At 45.1% G+C, this 20,360-nt stretch overlaps 1 protein-coding gene across 1 annotated transcript; it reads left to right on the forward strand.

Moving 5' to 3' along the window:
* Nucleotides 1–5,968: 5,968 nt before the first annotated feature.
* INA (internexin neuronal intermediate filament protein alpha) lies at nucleotides 5,969–19,434 on the forward strand. The gene is made up of 3 exons (XM_055346077.1): nucleotides 5,969–7,094; nucleotides 16,016–16,140; nucleotides 17,433–19,434. Exons 1-3 carry the CDS (start codon nucleotides 6,027–6,029, stop codon nucleotides 17,743–17,745), a joined length of 1,506 nt encoding a protein of 501 aa, XP_055202052.1. The 5' UTR covers nucleotides 5,969–6,026; the 3' UTR covers nucleotides 17,746–19,434.
* Nucleotides 19,435–20,360: the final 926 nt, after the last annotated feature.

Raw genomic sequence — 20,360 nt, forward strand, 5'->3', positions numbered from 1 at the left:
ATGTAACATTTTGAGATCAGCACTTATGATTCATCCAAGTTGTTGTGAATTATTCATCAATAGTTGATTTTTATTTTTTTTATATTTTTTAAATAGTTGATTATTTTCAATACTGAATAGTATCATATTGGACAGCTTGTTTATCCACTCACCTGTTGAAGGACATTTGAGATGTTTTCTGTTTTTGTCTATTATCAAGAGAGCTTCTATGGACATTCATGTACAGATTTTTTTAATAGGTTTTCATTTTTCTTTTAAAAAGGTTTTATTTACTTGAGAGAGAGAGAGAGAGAGATCATGAGTCAGATGGGGGGGAGGAGCAGAGAGAAAAGCAGACTCCCTGCTGAACAGAGAGCCTAACATGGGGCTCAATCCCAGGACTCTGAGATCATAACCTGAGCTGAAGGCAGCCACTTAACCGACTGAGCCACCCAGGTGCCCCAGTTTTAATTTATCTAGGCTAAATACTCAGGAGTGAGATTGCTGGGTCATATGGTAAGCGTATGTTTATAAGAAATTGCCAAAGTGTCTTCCAGAGTGGCTGTACCATTTTATAGTCCTATCCGCAACAGATAAGAAATCCAGATGCTCTGAATTCTTGTAAGCAGTTGGTATCATATGTTGTTTCAGCCACTCTAGTAAGTAGATAGTATATATCATTGGAGTTTTCATTTGCATTTCCCTAATGGCTAGTGATGCTGAACATCTTTTCTTTTTTTTCTTTTTTCTTTTTTTATTTTTTTTCAAAATTTTTTAATTATTATTTATTTATGATAGTCACACACAGAGAAAGAGAGAGAGAGAGAGACAGAGAGAGAGAGGCAAAGACATAGGCAGACGGAGAAGCAGGTTCCATGCACTGGGAGCCCGATGTGGGATTCGATCCCGGGTCTCCAGGATTGCGCCCTGGGCCAAAGGCAGGCGCCAAACCGCTGCGCCACCCAGGGATCCCCTTTTTTTTCTTTTTTAATATTTTATTCATTCATGAGAGAGAGAGAGAGAGAGAGAGAGAGAGAGAGAGAGAGGGGCAGAGGGAGAAGCAGGCTCCATGCAGGGAGCCTAACATGGGACTCAATCCGGGGTCTCCAGAATCATGGCCTGGACGGAAGGCAGCACCAAACCACTGAGCCACCCACCCGGGCTGCCCTTGAACATGTTTTCATCTGTATATTCCTTTTGGTAAAATGTCTGTTCAAATCTTTTGCCCATTTTCTAACTGGAATGTTTCTTACTGTTGTGTTTAGAGTTCTTTATATATTATGGATACAAATCCTTTGTTGGATATATAATCTGTAAACATTTTCTCCCAGGCTACGGTTTGTCTTTCCATCATCTTTTTTTTTGTCTTATTATCTTCTTAATAAGGTCTTTTGCAGACAAAAAACTTTTAATTTTGACAAAGTCAAATCTGTTGATTTATGGGTTGTGCCCTTGGTGTCATGCCAAAGATTCTTCCCAAGTGGTTGTACAGAGAAGAATTTTCAACAATTTTTTTCATCTTCTATGTGTTTAATACTGTGATAGATGCTGGAGAGATTCACAGTATTCAGAGCTGTATTTGAGGGATTTTCAGTTAAGTTTAGATAAACACACAAATAATCAACAGCAGAAGATGGTAGGTAATTATGAATGATGTGAGTATTGCAAAGGCTATGGGTAGGAGGAGTTGAGTTCATGGGAGGAAAGGATTACCTTATACTTGAAATATGAGGGAAGGCTTCATGGAGGAGGTGGCAATTGGGCCTTCAGGATTTCAATAGTTGAAGTTCGGGCAGAAGAAGAAATACCAGGAAGAGAGAATTGCACAAACAGGAGTAGGACAGAAAAGTCAACATCAAGAAGTAGGCTAGGGGGAAGAGACTAAAGGATGGATACATTTTTTTAAGATTTTATTTATTTATTCATGAGAGATGCAGAGAGAGAGAAAGAGGCAGAGACACAGGCAGAGGGAGAAGCAGGCTCCATACAGGGAGCCCGACGCGAGACTTGATCCAAGGCCCTGGGCTGAAGGTGGTGCTAAACCACTGAGCCATCCGGGCTGCCCTAGATACATTCAGTTTTAAATATATAGTACTTGAAGACCAGTAACCATCCAGGAGATGTCCAACAGGCAGCTGGAGATGTGAATTTAAAAGTTGGAAACTGGCTCAGCGGTTTAGTGCCTGCCTTTGGCCCAGGGTGTGATCCTCGAGTCCCAGGATCAAGTCCTGGGATTGAGTCCCGCATCAGGCTCCCTGCATGGAGCGTGCTTCTCCCTCTGCCTGTGTCTCTGCCTCTCTCTCTCTCTCTCTGTGTGTGTGTCTCTCATGAATAAATAAAATATTGAAAAAAATAAATTAAAAGTTGGAAACTGGAATATGGATTTGAGAATCATAGGCATAGGTCAGGCCTTCTGTCATATGCCCCACAGCAACTTGTACTCTCCTTCAGAGCACAGTTAATTACATTAATTGTGTAATTTGTTGTTCAATCTCTCTTTGTTTTGCTAGAATTCTAGTCTCGTGGAGCAGAGTCCACATCTGACTTATTCCTAGCACCCTAGTCCAGTACCTTGCACTCAGAAATAATTGCTGAATGAATAAAGGTAATAGTTCTGACAGCCACCATTGATTGAGCATGCACATGGCAGGCACTGAATACCCACTCTGTATATATAATCTCATTTAAACCTCACAGAAATCCCATGACAGTTAGGTCAAAGGCTTCTCAGAACTAAATTCAAAGGTCTGGGGTAAGGCCCAAGAATCAGAATTTAAGTTCCCAAGGACTTTTAATGAGCAGTCAGATTTAGAAATCACTCAGGAGGATAGTTTCATTGAAATTTTACAGATACAGAAACTAAGGTTCAGCAAATAACAGTGATTTATTCAAAGTCCCATGGCTAGGGCAGCCCGGATGACACAGCGGTTTAGCGCCTCCTGCAGCCTGGGGTGTGATCCTGGAGACCCAGGATCAAGTCCTACGTGGGGCATCCTGTATGGAGCCTGCTTCTCCCTCTGCCTGTGTCTCTGCCTCTCTCTCTCTGTCTCTATGAATAAATAAAATCTTAAAAAAAAAATACAAAGTCCCATGGCTAGAAAGAGCCATGATGCAAAACTACCACAAGAATTTTGCCACAAGCCTCCTTGCCCCTGGGAGACATAAGATCTGGAAAAGAGTTTATGAGGGAAGATGAGAAGGCCAAAAACTGAATCTTCGAAACCAAGGTGAGTAGTGAGCATTGCCAAAAGCCACAGAAAGACCACAGAGGATGTGGCATGAGGGAGAACCTGGGGATAACGAACCCATATGTCTGCGGTGCCTGCGTCTGACATTACAGGAAGATAAAGACACAGCTTTCTTACAGGCCAAGGCACTCCCTCAAGAAACCTGGCCAGCTGGAAGGAACTGTGGTTTGAGGCTCAGCCAGGCTCACTCCTTGGTAATAGAGCTTTGTGCTAAAAATATTAAAGCCAAACATCTGGGCCTATGGGGTGCTATGCCAAGAAAGGGGAGCTCCAATTCCCATGAGGGAACCTCAGTTTGGAATAAGATAAACTGTTTAGAAATTTCAAAATGCTGCCCACTCTCGATTTTCTAGGCCACTATCCCTTTTTGTTGGATTACTGAGGCCTTTATCCTCACTTCTGCTTTGTGCTTTTACCTTGGGAGTACTGCTTGTATTGGGAGGACAGAAAGAGAAAGAGAGGTACAATTCCAACCAGGACATTTCGCTAATTTTTAGTTATTCAGTCGTGAATAACATGGTTGAAATAAGACTGGAATTATAGCCCAGAAGCAAGATCTAGTTATCTGTGACTGTTCCTACTTATCACACTCAGGCTGGCCTCAGGGACTCCAATCAAGGTTGGACGTATTCTCTTTGCCAAGGGACATCCTGAAGGCCTATGCAAGGAAATGGTGGACAGTCTGCTGCAATCCCATCACTAACCCAGATTTATATCCTGTTGATGGTAGATGGGAAGAAATGCCCCTTTATCTGAAAGAGGATAATATTGATGTGAACCCCTTATACCTATACAATTTACAAAGCACCTTCACATGCATCAACTCAATCTCTCATGACCTTCGGAGATAGATGTTGTTTTCTCTACAAGCTTGGTAAGTACAGAAACCACAATTCAAACCCATCACCTCTGACTCTTTGAATTACAAACTTAGCCCACTTAGCCTTCTGCTGGCTGTATAGAAATTAATGAGACTTCAAAAGCCTCAATGCTCCAAGAAGTAGAATTATGTAGTGAGGAAAGAATGTATGTTTGTTTGCTAGTGACCTTGTGCAGAGTGCTGCAGTTGAGCCCTGGTTTCTGATCTCTTAGATAGGGGTAAAGGGTCACACTGAAGAGTAGCCAGAAGGAAAGAAACCTATGCAAAAGTCCTGGCACAATGGCTAGCAGAGAGTAATCATTCAGTAGTGTTAGCTAGCATTCTTCCACCCTTCACTTCACCAGGTATTTCCGAGCCCAATGAACACAGAATTAAGCTCAGGTCTTGGTCTGTAATAAGGAACCTGGGGGGACAGGCTGTGGTAGGGCCTGACCATCTTCCATGACATGAAGCATAATGCCAAGAAGTATGTTCCAAAGTCCTGCAGGGCTTCCCTTCTCTTTCCTTTAGTGGCCTGTCTCAGGTAGTATTTTCCTACATGAAGTTAAGCTTATCCTTGAGATCCAAATCAAAAAGGCCTTTAGACTGGAATTCTGGAGTCTACTAAAAAGTTCTTCCTACTCCCTCTCCTAAGCCACAGCTGCATCCTGAGAGATACTATAAGCTAGAAGGTGAGTGCACACTAAATCCTACACTGACTCCGCCCAGCCCTCACCTCTCCAAATCCCACTCTTTGACCTCCCCACCCCCACCCTGTGTGGGTCTGCCCTGTGGCCAGAACTCTTCTCTGCTCCTGGGGTTTAATATTTGCAGAGACCTCTTTTGTTCAAAGAGATACCTCCTAAATTAGGAAGAGGTGCTCCTAAATTAGAGGAGGATTTACACAGCCTGAAATCTCTAATACCTACAGGGCCAGATAGAAAACGTAAATGAATTCAGAAGGTGGGCATTATTCAACGGAGAGTTGTGGGGACTGTGGTGATCCCATCCCCATTGGGAGCTCTGGGATGGGAATGGGCTTACGGGTCACCTCCCAGAAAAACCCTGGGACAGGGTCGAGGGAAGCGCCAGAGCCGGGTGTGTGGTCTGCGGATGGGAAATCCACTTACTTATACAAATGTCAGGGGCACTTCAGTTTTGTCCACTGCAGACACCCCAGCATTTTTTTTTCCCTGCGCTTCCTTCTTCTATCTGCAACTCAGGCCCGTGTTCTTTATCTATCTCCCCTCTTTTCTGGGGCGTCACAGGCATTGGGCCCAGCCACCGGCCCTGGGTGCTTCCGAGAGATGCAGAGGATCTCTGCAGCTGATGAGATGCTCTCTGACGACGTAGACCCACTCTACCCCCTGGGAACCCCGAGCTGGCTGAGGAAAGGGACAAAGCCTGAGGGAAGAGACAAAGTCCCCGCTCTAACTGGAAAAACAGGGCTTCACCCTCAGGAGCTCCCAGCGAGGGACGGGCGGGCGTACGGGTCACCTCCCGGAAAACCGTAACTCCGGGTGGGTTCAAGGGGGCAAAAAGGACAGGGTTAAGGGAGGCGACAGGGCCGGGTGGTCTGCGGATGGGAAGCCCCGGTCGCTTAGGCACCACTCCACTCAAGTCCCTTCCGAGCCGCACGATTCTTGCGGAAGGGCGCGGCGGGCAGGGAGCGGCTTCCACGCAAACCGCTTTGTCTCGGCGCCCTAGGTCCGCCGCGCGCGCAGCTGCAGTCGTCTCTGCGCTTCCCCGCCCCCGCTCCCGGATGCCCCGCTTCCCTCTCTCCACCAGCCCCGGAGCAGGAGCTCCGCCCCCAACGCGCCGCCCCAGCCCCGGCGCCTTAAAACCCGGTGCACCCCGCCCAGCCGCGCCCCGGCCGGCGCACCTCTCCTCCGGCCCGTGTCGTCCGCCGCAGCCGTCCTCCCGGCCCTGGTCCCCGCACCATGAGCTTCGGCCCGGAGCACTACCTGTGCGCCTCCTCCTCCTCCTACCGCAAGGTGTTTGGAGATGGCTCCCGCCTGTCCTCGCGCCTCTCCAGCGCCGGGGGCGCGGGTGGCTTCCGCTCGCAGTCGCTGACCCGCTGCAATGTGGCCTCGTCGGCCGCCTGCTCCTCGGCCGCGTCGCTCGGCCTGGGCCTGGCCTACCGCCGGACCGCGGCGTCCGACGGGCTGGACCTGAGTCAGGCGGCGGCGCGCACCAACGAGTACAAGATCATCCGCACCAACGAGAAGGAGCAGCTGCAAGGCCTCAACGACCGCTTCGCGGTGTTCATCGAAAAGGTGCACCAGCTGGAGACGCAGAACCGCGCGCTCGAGGCCGAGCTGGCCGCGCTGCGGCAGCGCCACGCCGAACCGTCGCGCGTGGGCGAGCTCTTCCAGCGCGAGCTGCGCGACCTGCGTGCGCAGCTGGAGGAGGCGAGCTCGGCGCGCGCGCAGGCCTTGCTGGAACGCGACGGGCTGGCCGAGGAGGTGCAGCGGCTTCGGGCGCGCTGCGAGGAGGAGAGCCGCGGGCGCGAAGGCGCCGAGCGCGCCCTGAAGGCGCAGCAGCGCGACGTGGACGGCGCCACGCTGGCCCGCCTGGACCTGGAGAAGAAGGTGGAGTCGCTGCTGGACGAGCTGGCCTTCGTGCGCCAGGTGCACGACGAGGAGGTGGCCGAGCTGCTGGCCACGCTGCAGGCGTCGTCGCAGGCCGCGGCCGAGGTGGACGTGGCTGTGGCCAAACCAGACCTGAGTTCGGCGCTGAGGGAGATCCGAGCGCAGTATGAGTCCCTGGCTGCCAAGAACCTCCAGTCGGCGGAGGAGTGGTACAAGTCCAAGTTTGCCAACCTGAACGAGCAGGCGGCGCGCAGCACCGAGGCCATCCGGGCGAGCCGCGAGGAGATTCACGAGTACCGGCGTCAGCTGCAGGCACGCACCATCGAGATTGAGGGGCTGCGTGGGGCCAACGAGTCCTTGGAGAGGCAGATCCTGGAGCTGGAGGAGCGGCACAGCGCAGAGGTGGCTAGCTACCAGGTAAGGGCTGGAACGCTGCAAAGGGAGGGGCGCCCTGCCCTCTCCCCCACCTACCTGCACTCTCTCCCTAGGAACCGAGGGGACGGGAGGGGAGGGAAGGGAGGAGGAGCCCCAACTGGAGGCGTTGGCAAACAAAAAGCCCCGGAGTCTACACCTTTCAGAGCCCTGGTCACCCTGTTTCCCTGCCCGTCACGTCATATCCCTGTCCGGGCCCTTCTAGAAAACAAAACAAAACAAAACAAAAAAAAAAAAACCCTTAATCTTATGTTTTTCTGAGTCCAGAAATCTAATGAATGCTTCCTTATGTCCCGCTAGTGGACATAAACATCCTGGCGACTTAAAAAACAGCCCCCCACCAAAAGTAGGAGTGAACCCAGTGCAGCCGGGTTACAGCCTCTCATGTTGCAGTGCTGTCTCTCCTGTCTGGATTGTTTGGTTGACTTTGAAAGGCTTTCTGTGCACCCGGGAATTGATATTTATGGAGTATGGTCTGTGCTAGAGAGAACGCTGGACTGAACTGGGAAGGGTTCTTGACTTTCGCCTTCAAAAGAGTAGAGATTGGGAGCCAAGGAGCTGAGTGATTGGGCTAGTTACAGCCGCTCTGCTCTACCCCTTCCCCTCCCAACACGCACGCACGCACACACAGAGTTACCTTGTCTACCTACTGGAGATATTTCTTTCTAAAGAAAGCTTTTTACCGCTTAGCAAATGGGAATGGTCGGGGCGCTGTCCTCGGTGCTGATCTAGAGTTCTTTCCATCTCAGAAAAGATGTGTCTCCTGTCTCATGCCCTAGTTATGACTCTCTAGGCAATTAACTGCTTTGGGCTTTTTTTTTTTTTTCTTTTTCTTCTGCAACACCCTCACAACAGTCTTGGCTACCTGCAATCAAGGGTCACCTCATGGACAGCATCAATTTTCACTATCATGGATGGCTTAGCATTGAGCAAAGAACACTTAATATGCTCAGCAGCATTGAGGTCCCACCTGAAAATTCACGTCTCCTTAACAATTTTCCATCCTCAATGCGTGTGATAAATCACAGCGATGGGTGATTCTCTCTTTGCTATAGGCTACTTATTTTTTTCCTTTTTGTGTGTCCTTTAAGCTCCTATGAAAGTATTGATTAGATCTTTCTTCTTTTCCTCTCCAAACAAAGGCCGTTGCATCTTCAGTTTTACTATATAGGGCATTCTGGGCTTATGACCACAAAGAGGACAAGGGCAGGAGGAAAGAAAGGAATAGTGTGGTTCAGTTTCAAGGTCCAATCAAAGCTCCTTTGGGTAGGATGATAATAATGCAAAAATTTGCAATAATTCGTTCTAGCCAAGATCGAAGTTTACACTTGATGGAATTAATAGGGTTTGGGAACATTAAAAAAATAGAACCAAGAAAGGAGTAAAACCTCAAAAGTACTGTTTTAGTCTGCAGCTAAAGAATGATTATTGGAGTGCAGGTATTTGTTATCCAGTATAAACTGCCCCCCTTTGCTAAAGGAAGAAAGCTTGCCTGGACCATTTGTTTTGGTTATTTGGAATTACGGTCCGCTTCTAGTCTGCTTCAAAAGCTGTAACTCGGTAAAAAAAAAAAAAAAAAAAGCTATAACTTGAATTTTTCACTTTTTGGCCTAGCTCCTCCATGGATTGAATTAATCACATTTAGTTAACTGAGACTTCATGTGTTCTAGCACCCTCAAAAGATGAGCTAGGTGGTCTTCTGAAGGGCTAGCCCAGTATTTCTACAAAAAAAAGGATAACTTACCTGTAGCTGCCATCAGATTTGGGCTTTGCCATGCCCTCTGTTTACTTGGTATGGCCCTATCTTCTAAGAGGTAGTGACAATATCATCTGACTTGTTTTGTTTGCTTTAAAAGGCTTTCAGTGTTAGACAATAGTAGGGTCATCCAGACACAGTCTGCAGGAAACAAAAACCCTACAGAAACTGCGGCATCTGCAGCTCTGCAGTGCTGCCCCCATCAGCATTAGCCTTCAGAACCTCGGTGGGCCTGCTGGTGGAATGGAAGACCAGATGAGACAACATAAAGCTATTTCCTACCCCTTGGGACTTCAGTCTGGGGAAGGGCTCATATCCTCACCTGCTTATCCTAAAGTCACAAGAGTATCCTCTGGCTGTTTTCTCTAACCATTTTAGTTCTACTGGCCAAGATGAAAAGCCTCCCTCTGCATGGTGAGATTCCGCTATTGTTTTCTTGCCCTCTCTCTCCCTCCTCCCTCCCTTTCACTGCAGTTATGGGAGGCTATTCTCTTTCTTCTGCTTCAGAGATTAGTGATAGGCCTATTTTCCTTTGCAAGCTTTCCCCCCTCTCAGAGGCAGAGGAAGGCCCCATTAAAGTCACATTTTCCCTGCCCAGAATGCTGACAGCCTGTTCAAGGGCAGAAAGCTTATTACACTTTTGAAAGGGTAAAGAATGATTCAAGGTGACATGGTGAGTACACAATGATACATGAGAGAACCCAAATCAGGCGACAGGTGAAATTGAAGAGCTAGAGCTAGTTGTCTTCAAAAGCCAAATGTAGCCACCCACTGTAGCTGAACTCTTTTCCATTTCTGGCCCAGGGCAAATCTGGTTCCTGTATAACTGCTTTACCACCCTAGAGGCCCTGTTCTGCCAAAGATGCCTAACAATGTTTTTGCAGGATACTAGAGGCCCTGGCCCTCTACTATGGTCAGTCTTGGAAAGCTGCAGCTTTCCTTGAAAGTCCTTGCTGAACAATCAAGCTCCCCATTAGTTAATGCTCCCCAGGGAGATGAGCCAAGTCTGCTTTCTCTCTGGTATGAGATTGGAATACAGCCTAATGAAATAGCTGGCCCCTTGGAGATGGGGGATGACACTGGCTGCATATAAATCTATGGTCTGATTTTTCTATGAAATTAGAATTCAAAAAGAAACTACATTTGGTCCTTTTTTCTTTTCAACTCTTCTATATGCTTTTGGTTTTGTTTTGTTTTTGCTCCTCCCTGTCTCATTGGATTACTGTCACCAATGCCACCTTGATAGCTCCTTTACAGAAATAAATTTAAACTTGTCTTTCCTAAACCCATGGATCCACCAAGATCACTTGGGGGCTTAACAAAAAAGATCCTCAGGCTTATTTCCAATGATCGAGATTCAGTAGATGACAGGTACGGACGGCCCAGGAATATGCAAAAGCGCTGCATCCTGTTGTTCCTCAGACTGATTTTGGGGTGTGCTAACCTAAACCACATTTCACAATATAAACCAGCTCATATAATGCAAGATTTTATTTTATTTTATATATCTTTTAAAGATTTATTTATTTATTCATGAGAGACAGAGAGAGAGAGAGAGAGAGAGAGAGGCAGAGACACAGGCAGAGGGAGAAGCAGGCTCCATGCAGGGAGCCTGATGCGGGACTCCAGGATCACGTCCCTGGGCCAAAGGCAGCACTAATCCGCTGCGCCACCCAGGGATCCCCCTAATGCAAGATTTTAAAGTATGGCAGGGAAAAAGAAAGAAAGAAAGCGAAGACAGGAAGGAGAATAAGGCATATAGGTGGTACACATATAAAAGTCCTCTCTCCTCACCCGGTCATTCTGGATGGGCCCTTTCATTCAGACTGTGCTGCACTCACTACTACCACTGGCCTGCCTGAGGTCTCCTAAAAGTGATGAAATCCAAGCACTGTTTGTGGTTCCTTTTCTCCACTGCAGATGCTTGTGTGGCCAGGTCTTTCTCTTCCTCCTGGCCTGCATCCTTCCAGCCCTTGGGAAGATGTTCAGCACTCAGCTGCTACTCCAGGAGAGACCCCAGCTGGAACTGGGAGTGCCTCTGCCATTCCCTCAGGCTAAGCCAGCAGCAGCTGCGTGGTTGGGGGAGGGGGCAGACTGCAGCGTTCTGCTCAGATTTCCAGCTGGAGGCCATCTTTGGCAGGGCTTTTGAAGGGCAATGTGAGACAGTCTGGTAGGGGGAAGAGAGCGCAAACAAAGGGACTAGACATTGAAGAGCAATGGTCAGCAGTCAGCCCAATTCCTTCCAAAAGGAGCAAAGTCATGCTTTTTGTCTACTCTGACCCATAAATTAGATGTGTGAAATGTGTAATGTAAACATTCAAGGAAATATCCTCCATCTAGAACTCAGCTCCCAACAACCTCTTATTCAGCAAACACAGTTCTGAAACAAAAATATTGTCTTAAAAAGGACCTTATGCTGCTGATGAGACAAAACCTCCATGTCCAAGTCACATATTGGGAAGTTGACCCCTCTGATGCTCCTAACTTATTCATTCTTGCTTTACATGATCCTAAAGCGCTTTGTCTTCTGAGTTTCAAGCATGCTGCAAGGTAGAGAAGGAGGACCAACTGAGTCAGTCGTCATCAAGAATGAGTAGCATTATTTCAACTTTTTTTTTTTAAGATTTTATTTATTTTTTCATGAGAGACACAGAGAGAGGGAGAGGGAGAGGTAGAGACATAGGCAGGAGAAGCAGGCTCCATGCAGGGACATGGGACTGGATCCCGGGTCTTTCAGGATCACGCCCTGGGCTGAAGGCGGCTAAAGGCGCTAAACCGCTGAGCCACCTGGGCTGCCCTATTTCAACTTTCAGAACAAAGAAAACCAGTAAGTGGCAAGCACTAATGCAAACACTGTTTTTTGGGAGCCATTAGGTAGAAATAAACAATCTGATAGACCTCAGTTGACCTCAAAGATAAAAGACAGGAAAATAATTGATCGTTATCATAATCTGTAGTTGCTAAGAAAGGTTGCGTTATGTTTGTTCTAATTAAGAATGGTACAACACCTCTGGGGCACCTGGCTGGCTCAGTCAGAGGAAGATGCCACTCTTGATCTCAGAGTCATGAGTTAGAGCCCCATGTTGGGTGTAGAGATTATTTAAATAAATAATATATTTTTTAAATGGTACAAGCCCTTTTAGAAAGGTTTTTATTTAAAATCATCATATAACCTGGTGCTTAAAGGAATGTGCCTTCAACTAATATTAAAGCTTTATTATATGCTGCTTTGCTTTCCTAAGTAATCCAAGGGGTTGTGGGCTCATGATTAATTTGTCCATATGATTAAAAAAGGTATAAGTCACATGGTATGATCTTAACAATTTATTGAGCCATTTCTATGTGACAAGTGCTGTTTTAACGCCCATTATCTAATTTAACAGATAATGGTGCCTTAAATTGGAATCCTAACTTGAGGATCTCAGAATACCTCAGAAAAGAATAAACATTATAATTTTCCATATGTAGAAATGGAAATTTTGAAGAAACTGAAACACAGAAAACTAACTGAGGTATGTTGGATATTTGAGGCAGGGCCAGAAATGCAACCCAAAGGTCCTGATGCAATCCTCCTGTTTTTCTCAGATCTCATTTCTCCTGTCCTTTGCGTAAGGAGAAGTCTTCCTCTTCTACCTTTTCCCTTTGCCACAGTAATATTGTGTCCCTTATCCCTAGGTGCATCACTAGCAGACCTGCTTGTAGGTTAGTTTAACCTCAAGTAACAACTATCAAGTAAAATTTTTGGTAAAAATCATCTGAAGCCCAGGGCTCTTGGGTGGCTCAGCACTTGAGCATCTGCTTTCTGCTCAGGGCATGATCTTGGGTCCAGGGATGGGGGATCAAGTCTCGCATAGGAGAGACTGCAGGGAACCTGCTTCTCCCTCTGCCTATGTCTCTGCCTTTCTCTCTGAATAAATAAATAAAATTTTTAAAAAATCATTTGAAGCCCTTATGATCTCTGAACACGTTTTGGAATATTTCCATCACTGTCCATGTAATATGTATTTTCCCTGCTGCTTGTCACTCCTTGCTCTGCACCCATCAGTTAATTGAGTCTCTCCTTTGCAACATTCCTGTCAATATTTATAGAACAGGTAGGAGGCATGAATTTCTATTCTTTCTGCAGGTTCTCTTGATTTGGAAGTCTGCACCCTTTGATATTAGCAGCCCTGTTTTCAACCATCATGTCATCATCCCCACACAGGAAATTACAAGGGCCCCTCACTCACTCACTTCTTGAGGTTTCTGATAGTTTTCTATGTCTCCACTTCACAAAAATTATTCTAAATTGCTGTGCTCTTTATGTCGACAAGGTTGCAACTAAATTATATGCATTATTTGCTCACATCTTTTTAAGTCAGAGGAAAAGAAGTGCTCATGTAGCACACCATTCATTCATTTAACAGTTACTCACTGAGCATCTGTAGTGTGCATTGTGCTGGGATCTAGGCTTCCAGAGGTGAACCAAACAGAATCAGCTCCTGTTTCTATGTAAATTGCATTGTAGTGCAGTAGCTCTCTGACAGGAGTGACTTGCCTTCCAGGGGACCTTTAGCAATGTCTGGGACATTGTTGGTTATCACAACTGGGAGGGAGGGTGTGTGCTACTAGTGGGTGGAGGTCAGGGATGCTGCTAAACATCCTACAATTCACAGGACAACCCGCCCCCCCAGGAAAGAATTATCCAGCCCAGAATATCAACAGTGCCTAGGTTGAAAAAGCATGAGATAGAGGAAGATGACAGAAAGTAAACTAGTCAAATAATAAATGAACGAGAAAGTTTCAGGTAATGATAATAGCTGAGAGCAGAGTGGCCACTTGCAAGTATGTGCTTTCTTCTAATTTGTCCTCCCACCAGAGGTGCTTGTTTCTCATTTGCACAAAGCCCCTTTATGGGCTACCCACTGCCCTGGCTTGAGGTAAAATAGCATGCTGGATCAGTGTGGAAAGGGTACTTAAGTTAGACACAAAAGAAGGCTGTCTGGGTAGAGGGCATTTGCCCTGAATCTTCGATGACTCAGAGTCAGCCACAGAAGACCCACTACAGAGCATTCCGGACAGAAGTAACTAGTCTAAAGGGTCTGGGACAGCAATGAAGTTGGTAACTTTAAGGAGCAAAAGAGAAGGCCAGGGTAGCTGAAGCACTTGGAGCAAAGGAAGTAGTATAGGCCATGCTGAGGAATTTGGACTTTATTGTAATAGCTGTTAGAGGGTTCCAAGCAGGAGAACAAGGATCTGCTGTGTTTTTATGTTTCTAAAAGACCCTCTGGGGGCACCTGGGTGCTCATTAAGTTAAACCTCCAACTTTTGGTTTCTGCTCAGGTCCTGATCTCATGGATCGTGGAATGGAACCCAGAGTTGGGTTCTGCACCCAGTGAGGAGTTGGATTGAAGATTCTCTCCTTTTGCCCCTCCCCCTCTGTGTGTGCTCACATGTGTACACTCTCTTTCTCTAAACTAATTAAATAAATCTTTAAAAAAATGTTTAAAAACCCCCCTGGCTGCTCAAGAATCAGAAATCTAAAGCTATTTTTTGGGCACCTAGTGGCACAGTCGGTTAAGCCTCTTGGTTCCTCCTCAGGTGGTGATCTCAGGGTTGTGTGATCTGCAAGGAGTCTACCTTGAGTTTCTCTCTCCCTTTCCCTCTGCCCCTCCCACTCATGCGCTCACGCACAGTCTCTCTCTCTCTCTCTCTCTCTCTCTCTCTCTCTTTCTCTGTGTCTCTGAAATATATATATATATATATATATATATATATATATAAATGTAAAGCTATTTTTCTATGGTTGGGTTTGCACCTGAAAGAATTTGGAGCAAAACTATTATATGGACCTTGTTTCTTTTTTATTTACTTTTAGTTTTTTAAAAGATTTTATTTATTTGTTTGTTTGGTTAAGAGAGAGAATAAGCAGGATCTCGAGTGGAGGGGAGGGGCAGAGGGAGAGAATCCCAAACCAACTATGCACTGAGCAAGGAGCCCTATGCAGGGCCTGATCTCACAACCCAGAGATCATGACCAGAGCCAAAATCAAGAGCCAGCTGCCCAAATAACCAGGCCACCCAGGTGTCCTCTAGTTTCTTATTTATTTTTTTAAAGATTTTATTTATTTATTCATGAGAGACAGAGAGAGGGAGAGAGAGAGAGGCAGAGACATAGGCAGAGATAGGCAGAGGGAGAAGCAGGCTCCATACAAGAAGCCTGATATGAGACTCAATCCTGGATCCCAGGATCATGCCCTGAGCCAAAGGCTGAGGCTCAACTACTGAGCCATTCAGGGGTCCCTAGTTTCTTTTTTATTTATTTTTTATTTTTTTATCTTTTTAAATTTTATTTATTTATTCATGAGAGACAAAGAGAGAGAGAGGTAGAGACACAGGCAGAGGGAGAAGCAGGCTCCATGCAGGGAGCCTGACGTGGGACTCGATCCCGGGGCTCCAGGATCACACCCCGGTCCCAAGGCAAGCGCTAAATCACTGAGCCACGCAGGGATCCCCCCTTAGTTTCTTTTTTAAAAATATAATTTCAATCTGCCACTTGGGTTAAAGAAATTCCATGGAGTATTTCTGCTTCCTCCGTAATCTGTCCCGTGAAATGTTCTCGGTAGGGTAATTGAGCAGCAGGCTTCCAGGAAACCATCAAAACGAACAGAGACAGAGAAGACTTGCTGTCCTCTCTGTGTTTTTCACAGTTGGAATCTTCTGAATCTAAGCTCCTAACCTGAGGCTTTGGGTTTTGGAAAGGACATGTAACAACTGAATTATTCAGAAGCAATACAGTAAGCAAGGGAGGGATGAGAAGTAAGTTTATTTGTTTTTTGAAGTTTTTATTTAAATTTCAGTCAACATACAGTGTAGTATTAGCTTTAGGTCTAAGTTTAAAAAGAGAGAGAGGAAAATATCTCTGTGATGTTCGTTCAAGAACCATGTGCCACACAGTCGAAGTTCCCAACCCTTACCATACATCCAAATCTCCTAGGGACCTTAGGAAAGAGTGCAGATGCTGAGACCCCACCCCAGAACAAATGAATCAGAATCTGGGCTGGGGGACAGGCCTGGATTTTTAATGTGTAGTCAGGGTTGAGAATCCTTGTTTTGTGGAGATCTGACTGAATTTCAGCTGGTTCAAATATGTTGAATATGTCACTTTTCAGGATAGCATCGGGCAGCTGGAGAATGATCTGAGGAACACCAAGAGTGAGATGGCACGCCACCTTCGGGAATACCAGGACTTGCTCAATGTCAAAATGGCTCTTGATATTGAGATAGCAGCTTACAGGTATTTCAAAAGGCATGCTCACCCAAGCAGATCCAGTCACCTGGGGCAACACTACCCAAATTAGTGGATAGGTGGTTTTAGTCTCTCTGATTTCTGATGGGTAAGAGGGGATGAGGAAAGACATCCCTAGTGCCTTCCAGGTGAGCTGACTCCTCTGTCCCTCAACTTGTTTATACTTCACCTAACTAGTCCTAGAGTAGTCTACTTACCTCTGCTAGGATTTAAGGAGATAACGTGAGTATCCATAGGTTGAAATAGAGCCCACCACAATCTTTTAAAAATAGGGTTGATACAACATAGAACATCCTAACAGAGGAGGTATCCCTCTGGATTTCTACTCATGCAATGTTCAAGTGAACATTTACCTTAAGAAAAAAGGTAATAACAGTAACTACTATTTTTTGAATGGCTACTGTGTGCCAGGCACTATAGTAGATATGTATTTAAATTATCTAGGTATCCAGTCATATTTTTTGCAGAAGAGGAAACCTGAACCACAGATTTACTGTGTAATTTGTTCTAAGTTACAGTGCTGGTAAATGGAAGAGCTCAACTTCAGTCCAGATCTGAGATTTTTTTTCTTTTACATTATGTATACTTCTTCAAAACAAAACTCCAAGAGTATTTGATAGTGTCTTGAGTTTCTGATTTTAAAGAGATGATAAAAATTATTAGAGATATGAGAAACAAGACATTGGGGCCACTCTTACCATGCTGGTTAGGCTAGGCTGAGAAGAAGTCTGTTATTGGAAACAGCTGCTTTCACTAGTTTTTGAAGTTGCTAGTTCCATTCCTTTTGTGCTCCTCTACATTGAAAAAGCACAATTCTGAAGTTCAGGCTGAATTAGGCAGTTCCTTCCTCCTCTGTGGACTTTTTACCTCCTTATCCCTGTTGCACTTAAGGTTTTGATTAGTAAACTTACTTCTCCCTAGAGCTTTGTAGACTCTTCAGTGCCAAAAATGGGTGTGATGAGACTAAGGGGAATTGTACAAAAATTCCTTTTTGAACATATTTGTGATTAGGTTTCCCTTTGACAGTGCTTTAAACACAGCTGATGCTAAAGATGCACTCATACAGTAGATGTGCATCTACACATGCAGATGTGTATGCATTTGCTGGATAAACTCCATGTCTTTGAACATTAGAATTCAATATTTATTGGTCTCAACCTCATGAGAAACAGCAGTCTTATGAAATCTTTTAAAATGAATAGGAGCTGGAGGGTTAAGTTCTTTTTTTAAAAAAAGTTACTAGTTGACTTCCTAAGACTTTTTCTCTGTTGGATTTACAGGAAACTGCTGGAAGGTGAAGAGACACGTTTTAGCACCAGTGGATTAAGCATTTCAGGGCTGAATCCACCCCCCAATCCAGTTTATCTGCTCCCACCTAGAATCCTCAGTTCTACAACCTCCAAAGTCTCATCCACTGGGCTGTCTCTTAAGAAAGAGGAGGAGGAGGAGGAAGAGGATTCTAAGGCAACCTCTAAGAAAACGTCCCAGATAGGGGAAAGTTTTGAAGAAATACTGGAGGAGACAGTAATATCTACTAAGAAAACGGAGAAATCAATTATAGAAGAAAGCACCACTTCAAGCCAAAAAATATAATTATGTTGCTTAAAAAAAAGTTAATGCTTAAGAGGGGATAATATGCACTTGACTTGTTAAAGAGCCTATTCCTGAACCAAAACACCTGTCACCACTGTAAAATGTCTTCAAGGCTTCAGTCTCTCCTATTTAGCATTGAATACTTTCTCTAATAAGAAAACCACCCCGTAGGTTGGAGCAAACTGCAGCCCTAGAGCAATCACAGAGGAGTTATCTAAGAGTTCAGCTTTCTCACCTAAAGCTCAGGCTTCACAGCGTTAGATGATTCAGGTACAGAGGAAGTACAAACTGCGGTGCTAAATCTGTGATCATCATCATTTGCTGTGAATTGAAATTAAAACTTAATGTTCGCTCACTATGCCCAGATCTTATCCAGTTATATAGTCTCACTCTAGGTTCCCAAACCATCAGATCACTGCCAAAGATAAACCAATGGCCCGCATTAGATGCCACTCTGATAAAACTGCTTCACAAGTGATGGGTGTTTGTTTAATGGACACTTCCTCTCCTCACAATTTCATGTATCCTTTTCTTCCATTCAGGAAAAAAAAAAAAGGCTAGTGTAGTATTCTTCCCCCCTTAAACACATTTAGGTTCTTCTGTAAAGAACTTACCCTCTTTAGCTCTCTTTGTTCAATGGTAAAATTAGATGCATGTTGAACATTTCTGTGATTCGTGTAACGACTTCTCCCTGCCCATTTCACGTCCTTCCAATTCTATAAGTAAAGAAAAATGGCAGTGATATGTTTTAAGGGTTGTCCCCAACAAATGATGAAAAGAATCCCTAGATTTTAGGCTTTCAGCTTATTCAAATCCATTTAATTAGGAAAAAAAAAGTATTAAGAATGTAGCTATTCACTTTAACTTTAGAAACACAGTAATAGTCCCCCAAGCTGTGATTAAGCTGACCTTAGATTTAGTAGTATAAGCTAGAAGAGGCGTATTTGTGTGAATGGAAAAAGCCAAGGTCTCATTGATCTGTGTGAGTTCATTTGTGGTGATCTAGAATTAGCTTTATCATACCCCTTACCCTTAGAACCCACGAATCCCATTTCCCATTGTCTAGGCCCTCACAAGGCCTTGCTTTCACTCTCCTATGCCTTTTAAGAGTGCTAAGTATAATTATGTTATCACCAGGACACAATGCTACCGCCCAAAAGTAAAAGAAATCACCTCTGGTCAATTAACACCACCAGCAAACAAAAGGAAATCTTTCCCTTTTCTCTAAGCATCCTGCTCCAGACTTTCCCCATAGCTACATGGTTGGTAGGGTCTCCTTCCCCTCCTGGAGAGATAGTGACACTCAAGACTAGAGAAGAGGCTCACATGCTTCTATTCATGTGCTAGCAAGTCCATTCTGGAGAGCCAACTTTTCATCTGCCCAACTGTGTAGCCGCTGCATTGCCCTATCTTCCACATGTGCCAAGTTTGATGTAGCATTAATTCTTTCCCACAGTCACTTCCAAGAGACCTAAAGAGTTGCCGTGTCTCTGTCACACACCTCCATTCAAAGTTCTGTTATGATAGGGTGCGACGCTTTTACCGAACTTATTTATCCTAGCACCTGCTTCAATTGTTCGAGGAACTGGAAAGGTACTTTTTCTTCTTCCTTTCCCTCACTCCATCCCTGTCTTTACTACCCACACTTACTGTAAAACATTAGTAAGATAAGAATTAAAAGTCACACGATCCCACCAACATAACTTGTGTCTTGTGGTTCTTGCTGCTGCAGTTGAGAAAAGTGCTGTTTTTGGGGTGCCAGGTTGCCTTAGTAGAGCATGCGACCCAATCTCAGGGTCATGAGTTTGAGCCCCATGTTGGACCTAGAGCTTACTCAAAAAAGAAGAGGGGTCACCTGGGTGGTTCAGTAGGTTAAGTGCTGCCTTCAGCTCAGGTCATGATCTCAGGGTCCTAGGATTGAGCCCCCGCAATGGGCTCCCTGCTCAGGGGGAGTCCGCTTCTCCCTCTCCTGCCGCTCATCCTGCTCATGCTCTCTCTCAAAATATTTTTTAAGGGGATCTGTGGGTGGCTCAGCAGTTTGGTGCCTACCTTCTGTCTAGGGCATGATCCTGGAGTCCTGGGATCAAGTCCCACATCAGGCTCCCTGCATGAGGCCTGCTTCTTCCTCTGCCTGTATCTCTGCCTCTCTGTGTGTGTGTGTGTGTCTCTCATGAACAAATAAATAAAATCTTTAAAAAATATATTTTTAAAAAAAGAAAGCATTGTTTAAGTTTAGTGAGACAACTATACCCCAAATAATTTGGGAATTTATCTTCTCTGCTCCTTGCATCCATAGTTAGAGTTGTTTCCCTTGCCAAGGCCTTGGGATTACACAGCCTGCATGTGTTTATACTGTCTAAAACACAGCATGCACTAAGTGGACAGTTTATGGCAGGGAGTGAAGAAATCAAATGATGCAAGACCATATATTCTGTGCCTGGATAATGGTTTAACTAGCTTAACTTGAACATTTCTGAAAATGAACTGGAGAACACATATGATAAAAGGTAGTTGTTTTTTTTTTAAGATTTTATTTATTTATTCATGAGAGACACAGAGAGAGAGAGTGAGAGGCAGAGACACAGGCAGAGGGAGAAGCAGGCTCCATGCAGGGA

The sequence above is a fragment of the Nyctereutes procyonoides genome, unplaced genomic scaffold (assembly GCF_905146905.1).
Source record: "Nyctereutes procyonoides isolate TBG_1078 unplaced genomic scaffold, NYPRO_anot_genome, whole genome shotgun sequence".
Taxonomy (NCBI): Eukaryota; Metazoa; Chordata; class Mammalia; order Carnivora; family Canidae; genus Nyctereutes; species Nyctereutes procyonoides.

What these genes read in the sequence shown, in the direction of transcription:
- INA (XM_055346077.1), top strand. Translation starts at nt 6,027, where the DNA reads ATGAGCTTCGGCCCGGAGCACTACCTGTGCGCCTCCTCCTCCTCCTAC. An exon ending in CAGAGGTGGCTAGCTACCAG is followed by an intron (nt 7,095 to 16,015) that starts GTAAGGGCTGGA and finishes GTCACTTTTCAG; the next exon opens with GATAGCATCGGGCAGCTGGA. An exon ending in ATTGAGATAGCAGCTTACAG is followed by an intron (nt 16,141 to 17,432) that starts GTATTTCAAAAG and finishes TTGGATTTACAG; the next exon opens with GAAACTGCTGGAAGGTGAAG.